Genomic DNA, 21730 nt, shown 5'->3' on the forward strand with positions numbered 1-21730 from the left:
AGGTTATTCGCTAGCTAGCCACCCACAATGTGTATGGAATTGTGTGTGCTGACACCATTGTAAGTGTGTTGAATTGACCAAAGCAGTTTTGCTATGGAATGAAGACTTAAGCATACGCAAATATACAGACCAAGCCAAAAGGTAAATTCTCAAGTGTCTATCTGAAATGTATTGGGCCTATCAAACCTGCTGTCAACACTTATAATGGGGGGAGGGGTGAGCTGTATTGCACAGGACATGAAGGTATTTTTGCATGTATGTGTAAAAGTTTGAGTGCGCAGAAACTACACCAGTCAGCGTACAAGATTTCATATGCTGGTGCTTGGAATGGAGATTTTAATGTACATGTGCTGATTTTTTTCTTATTTGTCAACACAATGTACAGATTTTTTAGACCTCCTGCTTTGTATAGCACATGCACAATTTACTGCTTAGGCAACTTGTCACACTCATTTTTATTTCATTTTTCAGGAGTGTGAAAAAACACAGATGCCTTAATGCACCTTGTTGGTGCAGATTTAAAAAAGCTGTATTATTTGGATGTTCAAAGAAAATGGATCCGTATGCAATAAACATCAGTGTACAATTAGTCAGACAGCTTCAGGTTGAGTATACGTGAGCACATCAGTGTACAAATATACCTAGTATTAATAATATTACATTAAATGTACACATTTAATAATTTGTTGAGAATTCTTAACATCAAGCATTCAAAGAAAAACATTTTTAGAACCAACATTTCCTTTCCGTTTTTCAACCTAAGAATAATGTTTTTTTTTATTTGAGAAAGTTCATCTGCGGCCTGTATTTTTGGAAGAGGTTTTAGTTTAATAACGGAACTTATTTATTTGATTTGAAATGTTCAGTCCACATTCTTATCTTAGCATCCTTCCTTCAGTCATGAAATCAAAGTCTCCCACAGCGTGCAGCTGTACAAAGCCACAACAGTTTTAGCTGTGTTTCCTACACTCCCCCAAATCGTTCTCCCTACTATGAACTCTGCACTCAGACATTGCATTTGACCTTCAACATGTGGTCTGATGTCTGAAACATGAAGCTGTGCAGCATAAACTGTGATCTCAAAATTCATTAAGGTCTCAGACGCATTTCCTGTGACAGCCTCTGGGGGCAGTGCAGGTTAACAAATTATCCAACAAAAGGTTATTTTCAACTGCAGCTATTAGCGTGGTGAAATGTAAAAAGAGATTAGAAAGCAAATAGGTTATATTACAAATTATATCATTTGGACTTAATTAGATTTTTACCTTAATTACAGTAACTGTAAAATACTGTTTTTGACATTCTTGACCAGTTTATTGCACAAAAGCTTCTGCTCTGTCTTTATGCTTACTGTGATTCTGCACCCTTCAGCTGTACTGCATTATAATATCAAGCCAAGATGTAAATTCAGGGCTGCTGTATGTGAGTGATTGTTAAGCATATTTCTAACAATTATCTAGAATGGCAATCTCTACTACATGCAAGATTGTAAGGAGCTGTAAGTGTTGCAATACATGTTATGAAATTAATGTTGTTGCAGTAGCAAAAAAAAAAAACGGCCAGCAATGTTATGAAAGGGGGGCCACCTACACAATATACTAAAATCTTCTACAACGGATAGTATGACATCATTACAGGTGGCACACAGCAAACGTTGTGATGACGGTACAGGACAGGCCAAATTTTGGAAGACATTCTTCAGTTTGGACTGAACATCAACAAATCATGTAGGAGGCAAAGATAACAGCTACAATAAAGATCATACTTAACTGAATGAAGATAGGCATGGGAATGTACATATGATCCAATAAGTGTGCAGATTGCTTTTCTTTTTTTAAACATAGATCTATGAATTCTAGGACACCCCAACCAATCGAGCATTGTTTATATTAACCAATGCTTTATGACTTGCTTACTAAGAATAGCCAATCTCTACATCTTGTACAAACAGCATATCATTTTGCATGCAATAGTCACTCTGTTGACGCACAAGGAGGCTAAAGCATGCTGTATACTCCCTGTTCAGACTCAAACAGCTTCTTCTAAATGAGGAAATCACTATCTTGGGCCCCAGACTATGCAGCTAAATGAAATACTTGCATATTTTGGGACATATGCTGCTTTATATTGCATTTAGCACTTTCTAATGTTAACCTATGCAAGCCAGGACAAGTGGTTGACAAAAATGTATGGGTTTGGGGCAAATACATTTATTCATGGACCTTATTTGGGTTTGCACTTCAGACAGTAATACATATGTGTAGCCAGGAGCTGGCTATTGTGCCTGCAATTCAGGGACAGTATGCAGTATGTGGATCTGTCCCCCTCTAGTGTTGGCTTGGAATCCATGTGTCATGTCCTAAAGATTTTTAGAGCAGAGCAAAGCATCATGGGATATGTAGTTCAGAATGCTGGGGTTTCAATTGCAGCAGGATTGGCCTGAACTACAACCACCAGATTGCTGAGGAGAGAAGAACAGACTGCTGGGAGAGTATATAAAAATGCTGGTTTAGGCCTAGATCGCTTTCTTGGGATGTCAGCCTGGATCTGAGTGAGTGAGTGAGTAACTTGTATAGCGCTACAAATGCAAACTAAATCCTGTCAGCAGGAGCTCCGTGCCAGTGTGAGCTGCTGCTTAATTGCTGCCTGCATGGGAGAGAGCTATACAGCTGCATCCAGAGGGACATCTGTGGACAGCATTGCTTCCTGTCTACAGTGGTTTGGAGGCTGTTTCTGATCCTTCAGCGTTACCTGCACTTCAGATCTGGGTAGGCCGTGGCACAGTGTGATGGAGGGCAGATGCCATTCCCTGAGCCAGGACCCAGAGAGAGATCCTAAAGGAGTCCCCATCATCATCTGCATCACTACCAGCAACTTCTGTTAAGCTGTCAGTGAGCGGACACCTGCTCATTTAATCCTATAGACACTGCATATAGAAATCATTGTCTCTGTCCACATTCCTGATACTTTTAGTGCTACTGGATGCAAGTTAAGACAATCCCATAGACACTGTATGAAGACATTTGTGCGTTGCTCACATCCCTCTCATCTGTAGTCCCACTGGATGCAATACTATTGAAGTAACATATGGTGACCACTTGTGCTTAGATCACACAAGAAAAGTCTGCGTTTTTAAAGGTGTTAATCGCATACCAGCTAAATTTGCTCTGCTCTAACATCAAGGATTATTCCCTTCATCATTCTTTAAGTGCAAGCTGAAGATCTGCTGGATCTTGCAGGGGTTTCCATTACTACTATCCTCTCCTTGATGTCACAAGTGACTAAGTGTGGTCTAACACAAGGGGTCTGCTTTCATTTCTCTGGAACTCTGCTTAAAGGAGTCAGCCAATTTAAACACAACAGTTTGTTGAATGTTTGTCAGTTGTTTGATGTTAAGTGCCAGTGGGCTGAGGAGATAGCGTGGAGTGGCCTGACATAGTTCTATTAAGTGTCAATCTGCTGCCTGTTCACATAGGCCTAAATGGGTTGGATTGCACTGTGTTTCTTTGCATTTTTGTTTTGCTAAATAGAAATCTCTAGATTGCACAATCACATTTCATACTAGTGCTATATTATTTCATTCTTATGACGTACAGTTTTATGTTATGCAAGTCCTTTTTGCCTCAGTAAACAAATCTAAACTGCTTCACCTGCGTCGTGTAAGTTTATTGTTATTAGTGACAATTGGTAAAAATCCAGGGTGTCAGAGGACTTGCAGAGTTGAGGCAACCGGTGGGGTACCGATTCTATCAGTGGCCCTCACAAGGTTAGCGCTACATATGTTTTCTGTCATGCAATTTTCATATTTTATAGATCCTCTCTAAGTTATTTTGTATTCATACTTAACAGATATAGTGGTCAAAATCATCTGTGGTATGTCGCTTGTATACTAATAGTGTGTAATCTAATTTAACATGTAAAACAACAGACAGCGCCAGAAAAGTCTGGCCTAACCACAGTTCTGTAACAAATATATTTTATGTGTTGTTGTAGAAAAGACTAATTTAAAGATTTAGTTAGAACAGGCTTCAAGATCTTTTAGATTAATATGTAGACATTTCTTTTTTAAAGCAACCAAGGTTTTCATGTACCAGGACCTGTGATCAGTGGTTCAGAAACCAGGAAAATATACTTACTGCTGCATAAAGATTCACCTGCAACTCTATGAGGCAGAATCCCAGTGAAAAACAGTTTACATTGTATGCTTAATATCATAGACTTCAGCTGATCATTCAGCATTCACTAGGTAAACTAGGCTATTATAGTTATTTTAAAATATGAACTGAGAGACTCCTTGGCTGCTAGGAGAGCACTAGGAAACACTAGAAAAGCTATTGTCCTTCATTGAAAATGCCCTACATCACTGAATCTAAATAGAAATAATAGAAATGATAGTGAGTACTACTCTTCCCCTTGTATAGAGTCATGTACAACAGCAGAAGATGTCTCTTCTAATTTGATAAAGTCAGGTCCCCATGACTAGTTGGGAACACATGTGATGAGATACTGTGATAATGACTTGACTTTCTTTTGGTATCATGGCTGGAAGGTAAGGCTTTGCCCTATCTATAAGGATCATACTTTATGTGCCACCTTTATTGACTTAAATTACATTTTACCAGGTCTCCCCCTGGAGGCTTTCCATGGGGTTTGTCCTCTACTGTTGGGGGGGCATAATGTTTGTTCTGTGGAATTTTTTTCTCTGCGGATTTACAATGTGCTGCCTAGTCTATCTAGTCCTCTGTATGATGTCTGGTGGATTAATGTATCTCAGCATGTAATGCAAATCCAAATTTCTCTATCACTCTGCATTAAAGTAATGAAACAGGCCTCTCTTTTACAGCAATGCTTCAGATTTCTTTACTCAACTTTCTTTATGAGATAATGCATGTGTGTGTGTGCATGCACATGTGCGAATGTGGCAGGTTTTTCTAAAATTTAAGCTGGCCCCTAGATGGATCGAAACTCATCCAGTTGAGCAGAGACCAGATGAATTTTGATCCATGTGTGGCTGCCCCTACTAGACAGAAGTTGATTGTTAGATCGACTTTTGTTAAACGGGAATGTTGACAAACATTTCTCAGTTGCAGGGGATTACTTCATCCACCTCGCTTGTGTGAATGAAGGAATCTGTTCTTTTTTTCATTCACCCCTCTGGCTAAATGAAAAAAAAAATGACCCATCTACGGCCAGCTTTAGTAAGCAATGGCTACAAACTGGACTTAGACTTTCTGTAAATGGCAAAAATCTCCATTTAAATATGATTAGGGAGTTCCAAAACATGCCTGAACCCAACAATATCAGTGGCACATACTCAGGACTTTAATCTTCTGCTCTATTGTGGAGGCCCAAGTCGAAAAATCTCCTTGTATAATAATAAGTGTTTGACTCTCCTACCAGCAAATTAGAAATGGCTTGATAATCACAAGCAATTTATTGGAAGCCTTAACAGGAAAGAGCCTCAGTAACTACATCCAAGATTCCCTATTTAACTATTGATGATCAGAGTTGTGAAGATACAATCTGTTTCACATGTGTCCCTCTTCTACGTGTGTTAGAATATGTGTTTCAGTCTGTAGAAAATAAATCACCAGAGCAGTTAAAACAAACAATTCATGCAGATTAGGATAAGAGTCTAGGTGGAGCTGACTTTGTGATTGCAAATATAACAAATCATTTTCATGAAGACATATTTTTCCATTTCACCACAGCATGCTTTTCTTTTAGGCAGTGCGCTATGAAACAATTCTCTTTTTTGTATGACAAGAAAAAAAACACTAGTAAAGGTGGAGTTCCCCCACCATGAATTAGTACACAGTCTTGTGTGAGTGCTCTAATACTCTAATAATACTAATATTCTAATAAATTATCTAAGGAAGAACTTATGTGCATGTAGATATTGCCAGAAACTAATAGACAGGAGATCAATTGGATCACAACATAGGTGTGAATGCAGTATGCAGTGCTTTATATCAACTAGCTATATAAATAGATAGATACATATACAAACACACATACATTCAAACACAGTGGGGGCAGTCAATAAACTGTTGTGTTTTATGTATATGTGCTTTAAAATATCCATGATTTAGATTCCTGGAATATGTTTGCTTCCAAATAGGTGACTAAATGGGATAGTCAGTTAGAGCTAAAGGCTTTTTAGCTCTATGCCCCAGCATAAAATAAAGGGTTGGCTGGCATCCTTTTTTTCAACCCCCCCCCCCCCCCTATTTTACCTAGAACCTTTGCATAGTTAGCATAGTCAGAATATTACATTAGGGTGTGGACCCCAAAGCTCAAACACACACGCATGTGTGTGTCTATACATAAGGCCCTAGCACATTGATCTCCCTGCCAGCACAGTGAAGTAGAAGAGTGTAAGCACTTCTCTTATGGCAGAGCTGGTAAGAAGGAGATCTTTCCCATCTCCCCACTGCTACACAGAGCAATAATGCTAATGCGCACTAGGTGATTAGGGTGTGCCAAGACACATCTGGCACACCCTGTGGGCACGCCTATGATATATATGGTATATATGATATATATATGGTGGTTTTGACAAAGCATGTTAGTTGTGGGAAATGCATCACCTTTCTCTGCCTTTTTGCTACATGCTCATGTATTTGTTTTTAAGATCTCCTAAAATAAATGTATTGCATCGGATTGGGAGTGCAGCCGTTCCTTTTTCGTCCATTTCACATGCCTATGATAGTTAGATGTTATGTCTACTGAAGGCCACACATATTCAATTCTGCGAAAATGTATATTATAGTGAAAACTCCAACTTACAATATTTTATTAAAGTGAAAGGGCACCTAAAGCATTGTGTGAAGTAGGCAGTTCCAAAAATATATGAGGAAGCATAGCCTTTATCAAATGGAAAAGTGCTGGAGCCTCAAACCAGCTGAGGGCCACAAAGAAGGTGTAAGAGAAAAATGATCATGCATACTATCAAATGTCATACTGTTTTGTATAACAATTTATAAATGTATACTAATGCTTTAAAGATACCGGTATCTCTTTACAGTAAGTAACTCACACAAAATGTTGAACATGACAGTTTTATTTAAGATCAATAGACTGGACTTTACCTTAAAAACTTGTTGAGGTCACCATGCTTCATATATTCAAAGACCATAATAAGAGGGTCTCCCTCCACACACACCCCATAAAACTTTACAATATGTTCATGCTGTAAGTTTGTCAGTAATTCAGCTTCTCGATGGAAATCTTTCCGTGCATTGTCACTAGCATCTTTAAGCGTCTGCAAGATGAAGACACTGAAAATCAGTCTTATATAATAAAGCAGATCATTGGTATTCTACGTGTGTACATTAATACTGCACTATGCAAAAATTATATGTAAGAATTGACAAGACTGAAGACACTGTATGAAGCCCTTAACCGAAAAGAAAAACACACACAATAATAGCAATCTGGGATCTGTGTCTGTAAGTAGAATTCAAAGCTGTTAGTGTTGCTTGGCAACTAGAAGACGGCAAGTGAAGAAGCCAGAGAGGCCAGTATAAAGGGGGGGCAAGAGATACTGCCTGTGTCGATCATTTCACATAAGCAAAAACACTCCCACTCAGCCCATTTTGCCCATATTATCCATGTATTATTAGATTACAATGATGATCTATTCTGAAAACTTGGATCATCCTACAAAAAATATGATTTTACAAAAGGAAAGGCTAAATTATGTGTGTTATGATTCTGTGAAAGAGGTGTCAAAAGGATGGTTATATTAAAAAGAAGGACTTAAAGAATTGTGGTTGGTCAGATTACACACTGGGGGGAAACCCCTATAGTAAGGTATTTAAATAGTCATTCTACCATAGAAAATCATACTTACATATGATATACACACACTACACTTATACTTACTTATGGGGGTTGTAAAGTTAAAAAAAATGTTTTCCTAAATAGCTTCCTTTACCTTAGTGCAGTCCTCCTTCACTTACCTCATCCTTCGATTTTGCTTTTAAAAGTCCTTATTTCTTCTGAGAAATCCTCACTTCCTGTTCTTCTGTCTGTAACTCCACACAGTAATGCAAGACTTTCTCCCTGGTGTGGAGTGTCGTGCTTGCCCCCTCCCTTGGACAACAGAAGAGTCAGGACGCTTACTAACGCACAGCTCCTTTCTCTATCTGCAACGTAGAGAGCGTCCTGACTCTCCTGTTATCCAAGGGAGGGGGCGAGCATGACACTCCACACCAGGGAGAAAGCCTTGCATTACTGTGTTTAGTTACAGACAGAAGAACAGGAAGTGAGGATTTCTCAGAAGACATAAAAAAGCAAAATCGAAGCATGAGGTAAGTGAAGGAGGACTACACTAAGGTAAAGGAAGCTATTTAGGTTTTTTTCTTTTTTTTTTTACCTATACAACCCCTTTAAATTGATAGACACACTGAAATTAGTTGATTTCTTGAGTATATGTCTAGATCTTCATTTGTTGTCCATACTACTCCATAATCAGAAAGAGAAGCCCAGCTAAATATCTTCCCAAATCATTTTGAAATATTCAAAGGATTTCCATTTGTCCTGAGCTTTTGTGTCGTGGACTTGCACTGAGTTTTTAGCACCTGAGCTCTGTTCATTTAAAGTATTTGTGAACAAACGTCTATAAAAGTTGATTGTAATACAGCAAATAGTATTTTTAGACTCTAATAACAAATAGTTATTTCCTTTTTTCTTAAAGCCATATTCAGTGGCCATGTGATCTCACAGCCTCATTCACCTCCATTTTTCACAGAGCAGGGGACATATCTGTTTAGTAAGCAGGTGGGCAGCGTATTATGTGACACACTAATGACGTTCCTCCTCTGTGTGTTGCATTCCAGAAGGGTGTACATTCTGCAATCCATTCTCTATAAGCAGCTGCTGTTTTGACAGCAAGGCTCCTGCTGGGAACCAATACCATTCAACACAGCAGGACTGGGCAGTTGGCGTGGCAGCTAAACTGACCACGGGAGGTACAGGAATTTGTGCACTGGCAAGGCATCATGTAACTCCAATCAGGAAAACAAGCTTGGCATGGTTAGAATAAAACAGGATAGAAGAGAAAATCGCAGGATCACAGAACAGGCTACATTTACCCACAACAATTTGAAAACGGACACAAAGAAATGTGATCTGAATTTTTGGTGTAGCATACACTTTAACTCATTTACATTGCACAGTTAAGTGGATATCTAATGTTTTACTATTGTTCAGTTGTTACAGACTATAGAAATACTGGGCCAGATTCACAGAGAATTACGGCCGTGTAACGTAACCCGTTTACGTTACACCGCCGCAAGTTTTCAGTCTAAGTGCCCGTCCACAAAGCACTTACCTGTAAACAATTCAAATGGGGCGGGTACCATTTAAACTAGGCGCGCTCCCGCGCCGGACGTACTGTGCATGTTCCGTTTGCAATTTTCCCGACGTGCTTTGCGCGAAATTACGGCGGCGCGACGTGTTTGTGAATCGCGGCCTGTGTAACGTACTTACGCCGAAAAAAAAAATTCAAAAGCGACGCGGGAACGACGGGCATACTTTAACATGGTGGAGTAATTTTACACCATGTTAATAGCAACCCTAACTTTGCGTCGGGAAACTAAGACTTGCGCCGACGGGAAAAACCTTTGTGGATCGCCGTAACTGCTAATTTGCATACCCAACGCTGGAATACAACGCAAACTCCACCCAGCGATGGCCGAGGTACTGCATCCTAAGATCCGACGGTGTAAGTCAATTACACCTGTCGGATCTTAGGGCTATCTATGCGGAACTGATTCTCTGAGAGATAGAACAAGAGATACAACGGTGTATCAGGAGATACGCCGTCGTATCTGTTCTGTGAATCTGGCCCATAGTGCTTAAGTGTTATAATTCATACACATGAATGATCTACATTCATATATCACTTTTTTTTAATAGAATAACGGTATATATTTTACATAAATATATAAAATCACAGGGCCCCATATTAAAAATGTAATGGGATCATATTAATTTCAGGCATGTATCCCTATTGATATCCCTATGAAATGGAACTAAACCATATGGACCCTCCAGGCTTTTTCCTGTGCCCATGTGCAATTATGCTCAGAATATTTGCACATTATAGCATACTTACCTTGTGAATGCCCTTTTTCATCAATGAAAAAGTTGTGGTCCCCCTTGCCACCAGTGCTTTCATCTTCAGCCAGTTTTCTAGGTTTGGCGTATCTTTACCGAACTGAGATGATGTAACTGCCATACATATGCACAGGAGTTACTTTGCCCCACCAACGAATCATGCCAGGTACTGTATGTACACAGAGCTGTGCATTAAGTGTAGTGTACTGGTATCTTCTGTTATTAAAATCTTATCTGTCTGTGTTTTTTTGAAACAGCAGTTTAATTCCACTTTAACAGTGGTGGTCAATGGCAGGTGGCCTTTAATCACCCCCACTGTGTTTAATTGTATACCTCGTACCACTGATGGCAACTTTAACTGAACACTAACATGTTATAGCCAGGTAGTCTTTGTGAATCTCTGCATGGTCCATGGGTTCAGGCAGAGCTGCTCAAAGACTAAAGCATTTTAAACTGGTTTAGCATATACTTTAAAGCAAATGATTGTCCTCTATAACAGGATCTTAGAGAATAATCCACTCCAAAAAAGTCTGTGTGTAGTGCTTTTTGGAGTGGGTCAATCCCCACAACAGGATCAGTGACACTATCATCTGTGCTTAGCTCTTTTTTTTTCTTTTTCCCCTTGGTACAACCATTTTTATTGTGTGTAGCTAAATAGACAGGAAAATACAATAGAAATGTTACCTTTACTGCCACAAGGATTTTATCCTGCTCTGGGTACAAGTTATAACATTCTGCAAGAAACACTTTGCCAAACGCTCCTTCTCCCAGTTCTCTCTTCAGGACGATGTTGTGCCTCTTTATGTGTTGAACAACTGTTAAAAAAAACAGCATCAACATTATAGTGATTTTTTAATAAAAATATAAAAATGGAGACTGCAACACCTCTAAATTCTAATCTAACTTTGCAATACAAATGTTATTTTAAATACTCATTAAAATTCTACCTAAACATTTACTATTATTAAATAAAAGCTAAAAAAAAAAAATGATATTGCCTCTAGGTATACATTCACTTATACAATTAAAATGAAAAAATGTAACAAAACAATAAAACAGGATCTTCAGGTCTGGACCAGGGTTATCTTTTCCTGGACTGGTAGGTGCAGTATAATCAGACAGACTGTGACGGTATTAGAATGATATCCCCGTCAAAGTCATCCCTTCTTCCCATAAAGATAATCACCCAATATTCCACAAGGGGGAATATTCCTGGAGTCGCCCCAATAAGCCACACATGCCAAGCTTACTGCTGGAACAACACACTTTAATGGTTTTCTTCTCAGCTTTTTATACAGTCCAAGACATTCAAGCAACAATGAAATCTCCACCCCCCCTAATCACACACTAAGGCTAATTACTAAAACATTCTAGACAGGTCGGCACCGACCGACAATTAACATGTCTAATCACTGCACATTCCTTAAACAGCATAACAATAAACCACCTTCACACACTTGAGTTTCCTAGGCAGACGTTTCGTCTGCATCCAGTTTGACACCTATTAACACCTCTGAGCATCACTAGGTTGTAGACAGCGTTGTCACACAATTAAAGGCCTTTCAAAAGCTAGCCTTATTTAACATATGAACAGTCTTTACAGAGAGAGATGAGTCACACATGAAAACACCTGTTACCTCTAACCCACAGCATTAAATTAGCAGGGAGAATTAAACTGAGACATATAGGCAATTGCATCACACAGACCATCCTGACTTGGCTTCTCTACCTGATCCAGACCCTACCTATCTCAGTTCCCAACCTCTTTCTCAAAGCTATCCAACCTCTTATTTCCAATTTCAGTTGAGCTTATAACCCCCCCTCCCCCCCATGATGAAAAATGCAATCCTACAACATTCAAAAACTGAAGAGGGACTATCTGTCCCTGACATCACGCTGTAATATGTTGTCTCTCATTTGAGTCCACTTATAGACTAGTGCAGGCACAGAAAAAGCAGATTGTGGATCGCTATTGAGCAATTCTTAATTTATATTCCTCTACTGTACATACCATGCTGTGGTGTAATCTACCGTATTCACAGAATTTTAAATCTCACCCAACCTTGTTTTTCACTTGGACTGAAGCCAAAAAGTTATTCGGTATATCGGATCTGTCTTCAACTCTGTCTCCTCTAACTCCCATCTCAGGGAACAGTGCCTTTTCCCCAGGTACTCACAATCCATAATCTAACTTTCAGAGGGATGGATATCTATCAAGCTTTTCATTTTATCCTTAATCATTACTTGGATCTCTTCTGATTTCCTTAAGTATCAGCTCAAATCCTTTTTTCCTCTTTCCCCCTCTCCTGGACCACCTGGGTTTTTAACACTCCCTACTCCTGATTTCTGGGTAAACCTGAAAAGTTCTTCACTAAGTTATGTATTACAAATCTGTAATGCTCCTTGTTGAGATTTGTTTTTCTGCAAGACTTTTATACAATCACTATTGTATCACTAGTTTTGTATCACTATGATACTTTTTGTTCAGAACTTTGATCAATTTTTTTTGCATTGTACCTTTTTTACAATACAAACAATGAATTTATATAAAAAAAAGAATGATGTTTGATTGATTTATACATAATATTAGTAATAAATATAACAATTACCGGTAGATCGATAAATACTTTTAAAGAAATTCTGTATTCAAGAGAAACGCTTCTGTGAAAAGTCTCTGATGGAAGTTGACTCTTGGGTATTATACTAGATCCAAGTTAGTGAGATTAAGTGAAGTCAACTTGAATGGGTTTAATTACACTGTCTCAGAACTAGAATGTTGTCTAGTAATAAATGAATGTATGTGCAAGAAGCTGCCATTTTGGTATCATTGGCAGATATACACATAAGAGCAAAGCTAACTTGCTGTCACAGAATAACAACCTTACTTAACATCGCAGAAATGTCCCAAGGCTCTTGACTGGCCATCAATGGTCACATGCAATTTACATTACAGCTCTTGTCCCAGGATTCAAGAAAGTTATTAAGAAAGTTGTATGTGACATTATCAGCATGTCGCTTTCCCATGTACTTGTCGAAATGGTATGCTTTCCATTTTTGGATGAAAGGTCAACCTTATATACTACTGTAACTGAACACCTACATGCCTGTTAACAAATTCTCTATTGGAAACTTAATTAAATTTAATGAAGTGAGTGAAGCTGGCTTGCAACACATAATGTACCTGAAAATTGTCAATAAATAATAGGAAAGACAATTGTTTACCATGGTCACACCTGAATTTTGTATTTGATAATAGCCTCATTTAAGATTAAGGCGATCTTTTTCTCTGCCATTAATCTCACGTGGTATACTTGAAAAGCTGATCTGCCCTGTTTAGAAATGCCTGGGTTTTCTAGCCATGCGTACAATCCAGCCAGAATGTAGTATAAATAGAAAAAGCTAATCTGAACTTGTGGAAAACTTGTTGAGTAGATGGGGGTGCCAAATTTAGAAATATTTTGATGAAGTATCCTGAATGTATTTTAAGGTTCACTGAAACGCTTGTTAGACATGGCACGATAACATCTATAACAAATATCCTAATCACTCATAATAGTTCTTAGAATAGTACAGCCCATCCAATGCAGCAATCACAGTGTGTTCTATGGTGTTTAAGAAAATACAGAATATTTCTGACTGATTACTTGTTTATTATATGGAAAAACATGACTGAGGTTCTGGCAACAAGGAAAGAATAATATCGGGAACCCTGCAAAGTACTTCTAGAACAAAGTTAAATAACTAAATATACCATGATTTTTTACAGTTTCTGTGAAAAGGAAAAAAAAGAAAACTTATTAAAGTTTAAAGTATAACTAAAGGCACAACTTTTTTTTAGTCTTGGTTAAAATGGAGAAGGGTTAGAACTCCTGTCAGGTTTGTATTGCTGTCTGTACCCCTCGTTAGAGAGATTCACCCTACCTATTTTTACTGTTTACAATTATACCGGAAAATGATCGAAAATTGCAAATCTTGGGTTGTCACCTGAACAGTAATAGAGGGGAAATCTTCCAGTGGGGACTTTTGGTGACCCCGATGGCAACCAGGGATTACTCACCTTTTTAGGCATTTCCTCTTAGTTACAGTTGTAGCTATGGGACAGTGAGTGAAGGAAAAATCTCCCCAATGGGACAGAGATTACAAAAAAAAACTACAGAGGTTATAACCCTCCCTTACTCTATCCAAAATGAAAACAAAAATGCTGCCTTTAGTTTTACTTTATGTATAAAGTACTACTGAGCTTCTCACTCAGTGCAGGAGGCCGAAAATTCTTTTACCATAGTTCTGAGTCAGGTAACACCTGGAAAGCATTGTCTAAGGTGACAACAAGCCTGTCCTGGAACTAGCACCACTTGCAGTATTCATGTCATTCCAAACAGACTATAGAGCTGAAATAGATACACAGCTTTGACAGACCCCTTTTAGGATGATCAATTGTGCTGGCTTCACGTCATTGCAGACAATTTAAACATATTATTGACCTAGGGAGCTTACACCAAATACGTTTTTTTTTTTTAAGTATCCAAACAAACAATCTTAGAGTATTTCCTAAGGATAACTTTTTTTTTTCAATTTGGACAGAAAAGAAGAGGTTGAATCCCCAGTCATTTTTTTCTGGTCTTCCTTCTCCCATTAAGGGAGAAGTACAGCCAAAGCTCATTTGTGATTCCTATGGATCACAGGAGTGCAGTTCGTTCTGCACTCCTGTGACCCGTTTTCAGAAGATGTTTTCAGCTGACGTCACAGAGTTGGTCAAGGCTCGGGAAAGATCCTGACCATATGTTCGGGATCCACCCACATGGCACCCGGATCAGCCTCTCAGCCTGAACCGCTGAGAGCCTGAACTGGCTGCTCCCGCCCCCTCCACAGCCCAGAGCTCCAGTGAGCGCTGGAGGGGCAGAGCAGACAGCGGTGACAGTCACCAGCTCTCTGCTCAGGGAGCCCTGAGAACAGAGCGATTGGCGGTATTTGATCATTCAGTTCTCAGTCTTAGAGCCTGCGGGGAACAGATGCTGCATCCACCTTCTTAAAATCCCATGCTTTTCTTTTAAGAAGACTTCCTTTCATTTCTTGTCCTGTGGACACAAGGGGAAGTTAGAGGGAGGAAATCTTTTTTTAAATGATTCTCCTCAGAACAAGTGGTCCCATTGGAAGATTTTCATACAGGCATAAAATACATTTTGTTCAGATCTGTAATGCGTACATTTTGCTATGGACTTTATTGCAGCTGGATGATATGCAATTAACCCCTAATCTGGAGCTGCATTCATCTTCATATGAAAGAAAAATAATTTGCATCCACAGTCCTGCATATGAACTGCATTAAAAGTTTAGATGCATCCTTGTACATGGGCATTATTGTACCGCTGCTTAGTTCTGACATGTAAATATCAACAATGTGTAGCTAGTGGTACCAATGCTTCTTTTTACTCACTATTGATGTTTACATGTTTGCCCTGTATGAGCCATTCATGTGGAGGAGAATGCAGGAAATGATTGAAGGCATGGTGTGTAATCAGCACCTCATTGATAAATTAATCAATCATGTGGCAGTGGCACAGAGTGACTCAAGGCCTTCAGTCATTTGGAATGCCACCCGCTAATTATTGTTTATGATGGCACTGAGCAGTGGTGGCACATCTCAGGCCATATAAACATATCGGGTGTTTGTCCATGCATGTTGAATTTCAGTACAAATGACTTTTCATGCAGGATCTTGTACATTAAAAATAAAATAAAAACAGATGCCCATGTGTTACTTTCAGCCCTAGTAACCAGGGCAACCAGGACAAATACAGAGGGTGTATCTCCCTAATGCAGACAGTAATAAAAACCTGAGAGGAGTTCTAACTCTTTCCGTGCCAGTTCACACTACAGCGACATGAAAGTCGGCACGACTTTGTGAGGCAACTTGAGGCAACTTCAAAGCAACTTGGAGGCAACTTGGAGGCAACTTAGAGGCAACTTAGAGGCAACTTCAAGTCGCCTCCAGGACAAGCAACTTTGCCAGTGGCCAATCAAACAATAATCAGCTCTGTGGAAGGGAGGGGTTTGCCTGAGAAAATTATTTTCACCTCCTGTAAAGTTGCTTCAGTTAAGACAGTGATCCGATTTTGGAGGCATTTCCCATTGAAATCAATGCGTACAAGTTGCCTACAAGTTGCCTACAAGTCGCCTTGAAGTAGTACGGGAACCTTTTCTGAAGTCGGGTCTCATTCACTTCAATTGAATTTCTCATGTCGCGCAACTTGGGGCGACTTGGGGCGACACAAGTCGGATCCCAAGTTGCGGTAGTGTGAACCGCCACTAACACTCTATCCAAAACAAAAACAAAAAAAGTGTTGGCTTTAGATACATGTTAAGGGGATCTGTTCATCAATATTTTCAATTAGCATTTTGACAACTTTCATCCAAGATTCACACATAGAATTACAGTATGTGTGGTTGAGCCTTGTTTTTGCCCCCCCCCCCCCTGCTGTCTGTCGAACACAAGTCAATAACCTGAATAGGGCCACACGGCAACTGTCCCCAAACACAGAGGCCTCTAAATGCTTGTTGCATAATCCTGGTACATGTGCACATGTGTCATGAGTGTTGCCCAAAGTTCAATAATTCAGTTAGCAACTGCTCTAGGCTATATTACACTAACAAGCAATCCACCACAGATTGTTCTTCAGAGGGCTAAATCTAGTGTAGACTAGCCTACAGCAGTTCTAAATTAAACTTAATTAAAGTATTAAACTTAATTAAAGCCAACACTCAACATGTGCCAGGAATATACATCAAGAGCGTTCTTTTGCAGCCTGTGTATTTGTGGAGTATATATATTCTGCACAATAATGCTGTTTACTAGCATTTTTTTAATTTGTGAAATTTTCTAAGTTTTGGACAATAAGCAACCATAACAACTGTCTAAGAGGGTAAATTCCTTAATTTTTTAGATATTTCTTCTCACGTCTTCTTGTGTCTCTGGGACTGGAAGTGGAGGGAAATCTTCGAAACAGGACACAGACAGCCAATAATAAGCCAACAAGGGTTTTTAACCTTTTCCTACTTTATTCCCCAAAAAAGTATTGGCTAAAAGCAATTTTGGGGAGTTTTGATTAAAAATAATACTTAAGTTCTAAAAATAAATTTTGGGGGTTTGTCCCAAAAATAATATGTACCTATTTAATTACTGAAAGGAGAAACAAAGGCATTAAGAGTATGAATACAAGCTTGTTTCCATAAATGTACGTTAGTAACACTAATCTTGGTAATTTTTCCTAGTACTTTTTTCATTAGCAGAGTGTTTTTACTTCTTCTGTGCATACCAATGGTTTCTTTTTTGTTTTGTTTTTTTAGCACCCTGTAGACTCTTTGCTTGAGAAGGGAGGATTCCAAGCATCTGCACTTCTAAAAACACGTACACGATTGGATTTTCCTCAGACAAAGCATCAGACTTTTGTCCGAAGGGCGTTGACCAGGAACTTGTCTTGCAAACAAACAGCACACAATTGTCAGTCAACAAACACAAATGTAGTTGCGTACTACGTGTTTTTTCAGCTCTTTAGAGCCACCATTTGGGCACCTTCTGCTAATGTTGTGTTTGGTAAGCATTGCTTCTGAGCATGCGTGTTTGTACTTTGTACATTTGTACACACGCTCGGAAAATCGGACCGCTGTCCGTGGAAAATTTTAAGGCCTGCCATCCAACATTTGTCAGCAGAAAATCTGACAGCAACTGTCTGATGGAGCATACAAACGGTCGGATTTTACACCAAAAGCCTGTCATCACACAATTCCCGTCGGGAAATCCGATCGTGTGTATGAGGCTTAAGATGTACGTTTATATTGAAGAAAACTCATATCTTAAAGTGGAGGTTCACCCGGAAATGTACATTTTTAACATTAGATTGAGGCTCATTTTGTCAAGGGGAATCGGGTAGTTTTTTTAAAATCGAAGCAGTACTTACCGTTTTAGAGAGCGATCTTCTCCGCCGCTTCCGGGTATGGGCTGCGGGACTGGGCATTCCTACTTGATTGACAGTCTTCCGACAGGCTTCCGACGGTCGCATCTATCGCGTCACGATTTTCCGAACGTCGGTGCGCAGGCGCCGTATAGAGCCGCACCGACATTCGGCTTCTTTCAGCTACTCGTGGCGCGATGTATGCAACCGTCGGAAGCCTGTCAGAAGACTGTCAATCAAATAGGAACGCCCAGTCCCGAAGACCATACCCGGAAGCGGCGGAGAAGATCGCTCTCTAAAACGGTAAGTACTGCTTCGGTTTTAAAAAAACTACCCGATTCCCCTTCACAAAACGACCCTCAATCTAATGTTAAAAAAAAATTCTGGGTGAACTCCCGCTTTCAGCTATGACTAAGCATTAGTTGTTAATGCGAAACGCGTCAACTGTCTATCCCACTGTATGCTGTTGTGTGCTGTGCATTTTTTCCTTTTTACAATAAAGAGCACGTCTTTTTTCAACAAGACTTTTTGGAGTGTGGCTGTCCATCCATTCTCCCACCTGCTGAACTCCCGCTTTAAGTTAATGGGAACTTTCAGAGGAGTCAGGAGGTAAGCCTGCCTATACCACAGGAAACATTTCTGAACAGTTTGAAAGGGCAAGTGATATTTCTGATACATCTTAACATCTGCAATGAATTACTAACATTATAAAAATAAGGAACTAGAAGGGATATCATGAATGACAGTAATGCTGCACAAACTTTCGTCCAACCTATGGCATTGGCAAAATAGAATAGAACTGTTTACCCAAAACAAAAGTTGGCCTAATGACATGACTTGTTGGACATTTGCACAACGTAGTAAAAACTGTCTATTATTCCATCTGGTCTACTTTACATCAAATTAGTTAAGGTCTACATTTTAGCATTATATAAGATTTTTTATTGTATCTTTCAAAATGGATGTGGTATCATAATTAAGAAACATGTTTCACATCAGCACAAAAAAGTAGATTCCTTTGAACAATACTGCTACTTCAACCACAAACCCATTATCCTGCAGAATGCATCCTGTCACAGAAATATGTTCTGTATAATCTCAGAAATATAAACTGCATGTTTTTATCTATAAACATTAAAAGAACAGTTTAAAATAATCAGTGGTTGATTGAAAGGAAACTGTTTACCACAATAAAAGTAGCAGAACTAAACACAATAATTTGGTCTCTGTGTTGTTTCATTATCTATGACATTACGGGTCTATATCTATGGTTAAACTGTGACCCTGCCACTATAAGAAAAAAGGAAATCCTTACCAGCCTGTAAAATTAAACATTAAAAAATCACCTTTCCAATGGTTGGTAAGTAAAATCTTTTGAAAAGCCACGGGTGCCACTGCCAGTCGCCACTTTTGAGTGTCAGCTAGCTTTTCTCTGCTAGACGCTGTGGTCCCTCCCACCAGCCACTTTCTCAGAATGTCCTTTGGTAAGTACTTTCCTTCTTCTCTTACAGGTTGTTATTGAGTTAATTTTTTTGCAGTGACATATTTACTATACAGGGATTTAAACTTAAAAAAAAACAGAAATGCCATTCCTGCCTTAGTACTAGTCAGCAGTTATAGCTCTTCATTGGCAAGTGCACAATTCTTAAAGTGGAATTCCAGTCTATATCTAACTAAGTTAAAAACTGCTCCTATTTTAACTACCCTGTAGTAGGAAGATGCTTTTACTTACCTAATCTCAGGGTATTTTAGTCCGGTCATGTGATCAGCTCCCAGTTGTCGGCTTCAGGGGAGAGGAGGGACGGATGAAAACAGTAAGCCTATTGGTGACATCACTGCCCAGGCACTCCATCCCCTGTCGGGCGCTCTCCCCCTAAGCTGGCTGCTGGGGAGATCATGTGACCCGATCTGTAAATAGGTAAGTATATGCCTCTTCCTTCTACAGGGTAGTTCGAATAGGAGTGAGAAGGGAGATGGGAGCCGTTTTAAGCTTAGATAAATCAAGTCTAGAATTTCACTTACATTTTTCCATTGTTTTATTTTAATTGCTATTTTATCTGTATTTTCTTTATTTTTTATTATGGAACATTTATTTAACTATATAAAGCCTATGTCTTATGAATCTGTAAGTTGTTACATGAATCTGTATCTCTTACCACCGTAAGTTACTTTATTTTCTGCTCTTCTCAGTAGACCCCTCACAATTTTTCTCCAATATTGTTAACTAGACACCTTATAATAAGGTGGGCTAAAAGAAACCAAAAGGCCTCCTGCCTCTCCCAGTTTGGAAACAAAAGCTCTATAATATCACTATAAACCAAATGGATGTATCAAAGGGGCATAAAGAAATGCTTTGCACGGCTCCTCCAACTACCCTAAAATTTGAAATAAACCCCTTATTTTTTAATCTGTAATGGGAGTCAGCCAATCAATTACCTTCTGTTTTAACCTCCCTGGCGGTATGATTATTTCTGAAAAAAGGTGCTGAAAGCGGTACCATTATTTGCAAGGAAATTTGGCGTTTTATACTGTAGGCCTGTAATTCTTAGGAATAACTCACTTAAATCTGACCAAACAAGAGTCTAATAGGCATCCCGGGTATGAAATTTTTTTAAAAACAAAATTATAAATTATAATATAATAAATAATTATAAATAATTATAACAAATAATAATATAATTATAATAAAAAATATTCAATAATGTAATCAACTCAAAATCACTGAAATTTGCTCAGTTGCTGTCATTATTATTATTTTTTTATGACGAATTTCCCCACAAATCGCTATCGCACAATTCTGCAAGTGATTATAATTTATTATCGCTGTTTTCTAGCTGATCTAAAACCATTTTTGACATAAAGGAAAACTTTTGGTTGCTATGGACAATCTACAGTTTGCAGGGAGAAAGAACCGTTTTTATTATATAAAAGAACATGTAGGGCACTGGACAGAACACTAGGGACAAGGGGGGTGTGTATTTTTTACATACAGTACTGTAATCTATAACATTACAGTATACTGTATGTATAGTGTTTGTTTACTTTTTTGAATTTGGCGCTGATCTCTGACCCTGTGCGTCATAACGTCGCAGGGAACGGAGATCGACGGGACACGGGGACACTGTGTGAATCGAGCGAGGTCCCGCTCGCTCACACAGCGCGGTGGCATCGCTGGATCCAGGAACAAGGTAAGCCAGCGTGCGCTGCAGGCTCTGCATAGCTACCCCGAGCGTGACTCGGGGATACCGATTTTAGCACAAAAAATCCACCCGAGTCACGCTCGGGAATACCGCCAGGGGGGTTAAGAATGATCTACTGTGTTTCTCCAATAAATCTTGTGTTACCTTTTACAGACATTTTATGGAAACAAGTTATAAGATACCACATGGTTTGATAAAATAGTGCTCATCTTGCAAATGATGTCTTAACTGGTAACCAAAAGTAACCACTTTTGTGAATTAGCTAATGCAACATTCCCATAACGATTATAAAACTAACACACAGTGAAGCTTTTGCGAATTGTCCCTTATATCTTTATTATGTCTTTGTTTTTGCAGGGACAGTGTTTCTTCGGCAAACCCCAGGTGATTATAGTAATATAGTTTCATATATGTGTCCCATGCCCAAATCAAGTACAAAATATAAACAAACTAGGT

General features: G+C 39.0%; 1 protein-coding gene across 4 annotated transcripts in view; it reads right to left on the minus strand.

The window, feature by feature from the left end:
- The window catches only part of NTRK2 (neurotrophic receptor tyrosine kinase 2), a 287133-nt gene that overhangs the window by 45666 nt on the left and 219737 nt on the right, over positions 1-21730 (minus strand). For all 4 annotated transcript variants that reach the window (XM_040355520.1, XM_040355522.1, XM_040355519.1 and 1 more), the window contains 2 exons: positions 10810-10940; positions 7092-7264 (listed from right to left, as the gene is read on the minus strand). In XM_040355520.1, the coding sequence (XP_040211454.1) occupies positions 7092-7264; positions 10810-10940 (304 nt within the window). The remainder of the gene's footprint in view (positions 1-7091; positions 7265-10809; positions 10941-21730) is intronic.

The sequence above is a fragment of the Rana temporaria genome, chromosome 1, assembly GCF_905171775.1.
Source record: "Rana temporaria chromosome 1, aRanTem1.1, whole genome shotgun sequence".
NCBI classification, from domain to species: domain Eukaryota; kingdom Metazoa; phylum Chordata; class Amphibia; order Anura; family Ranidae; genus Rana; species Rana temporaria.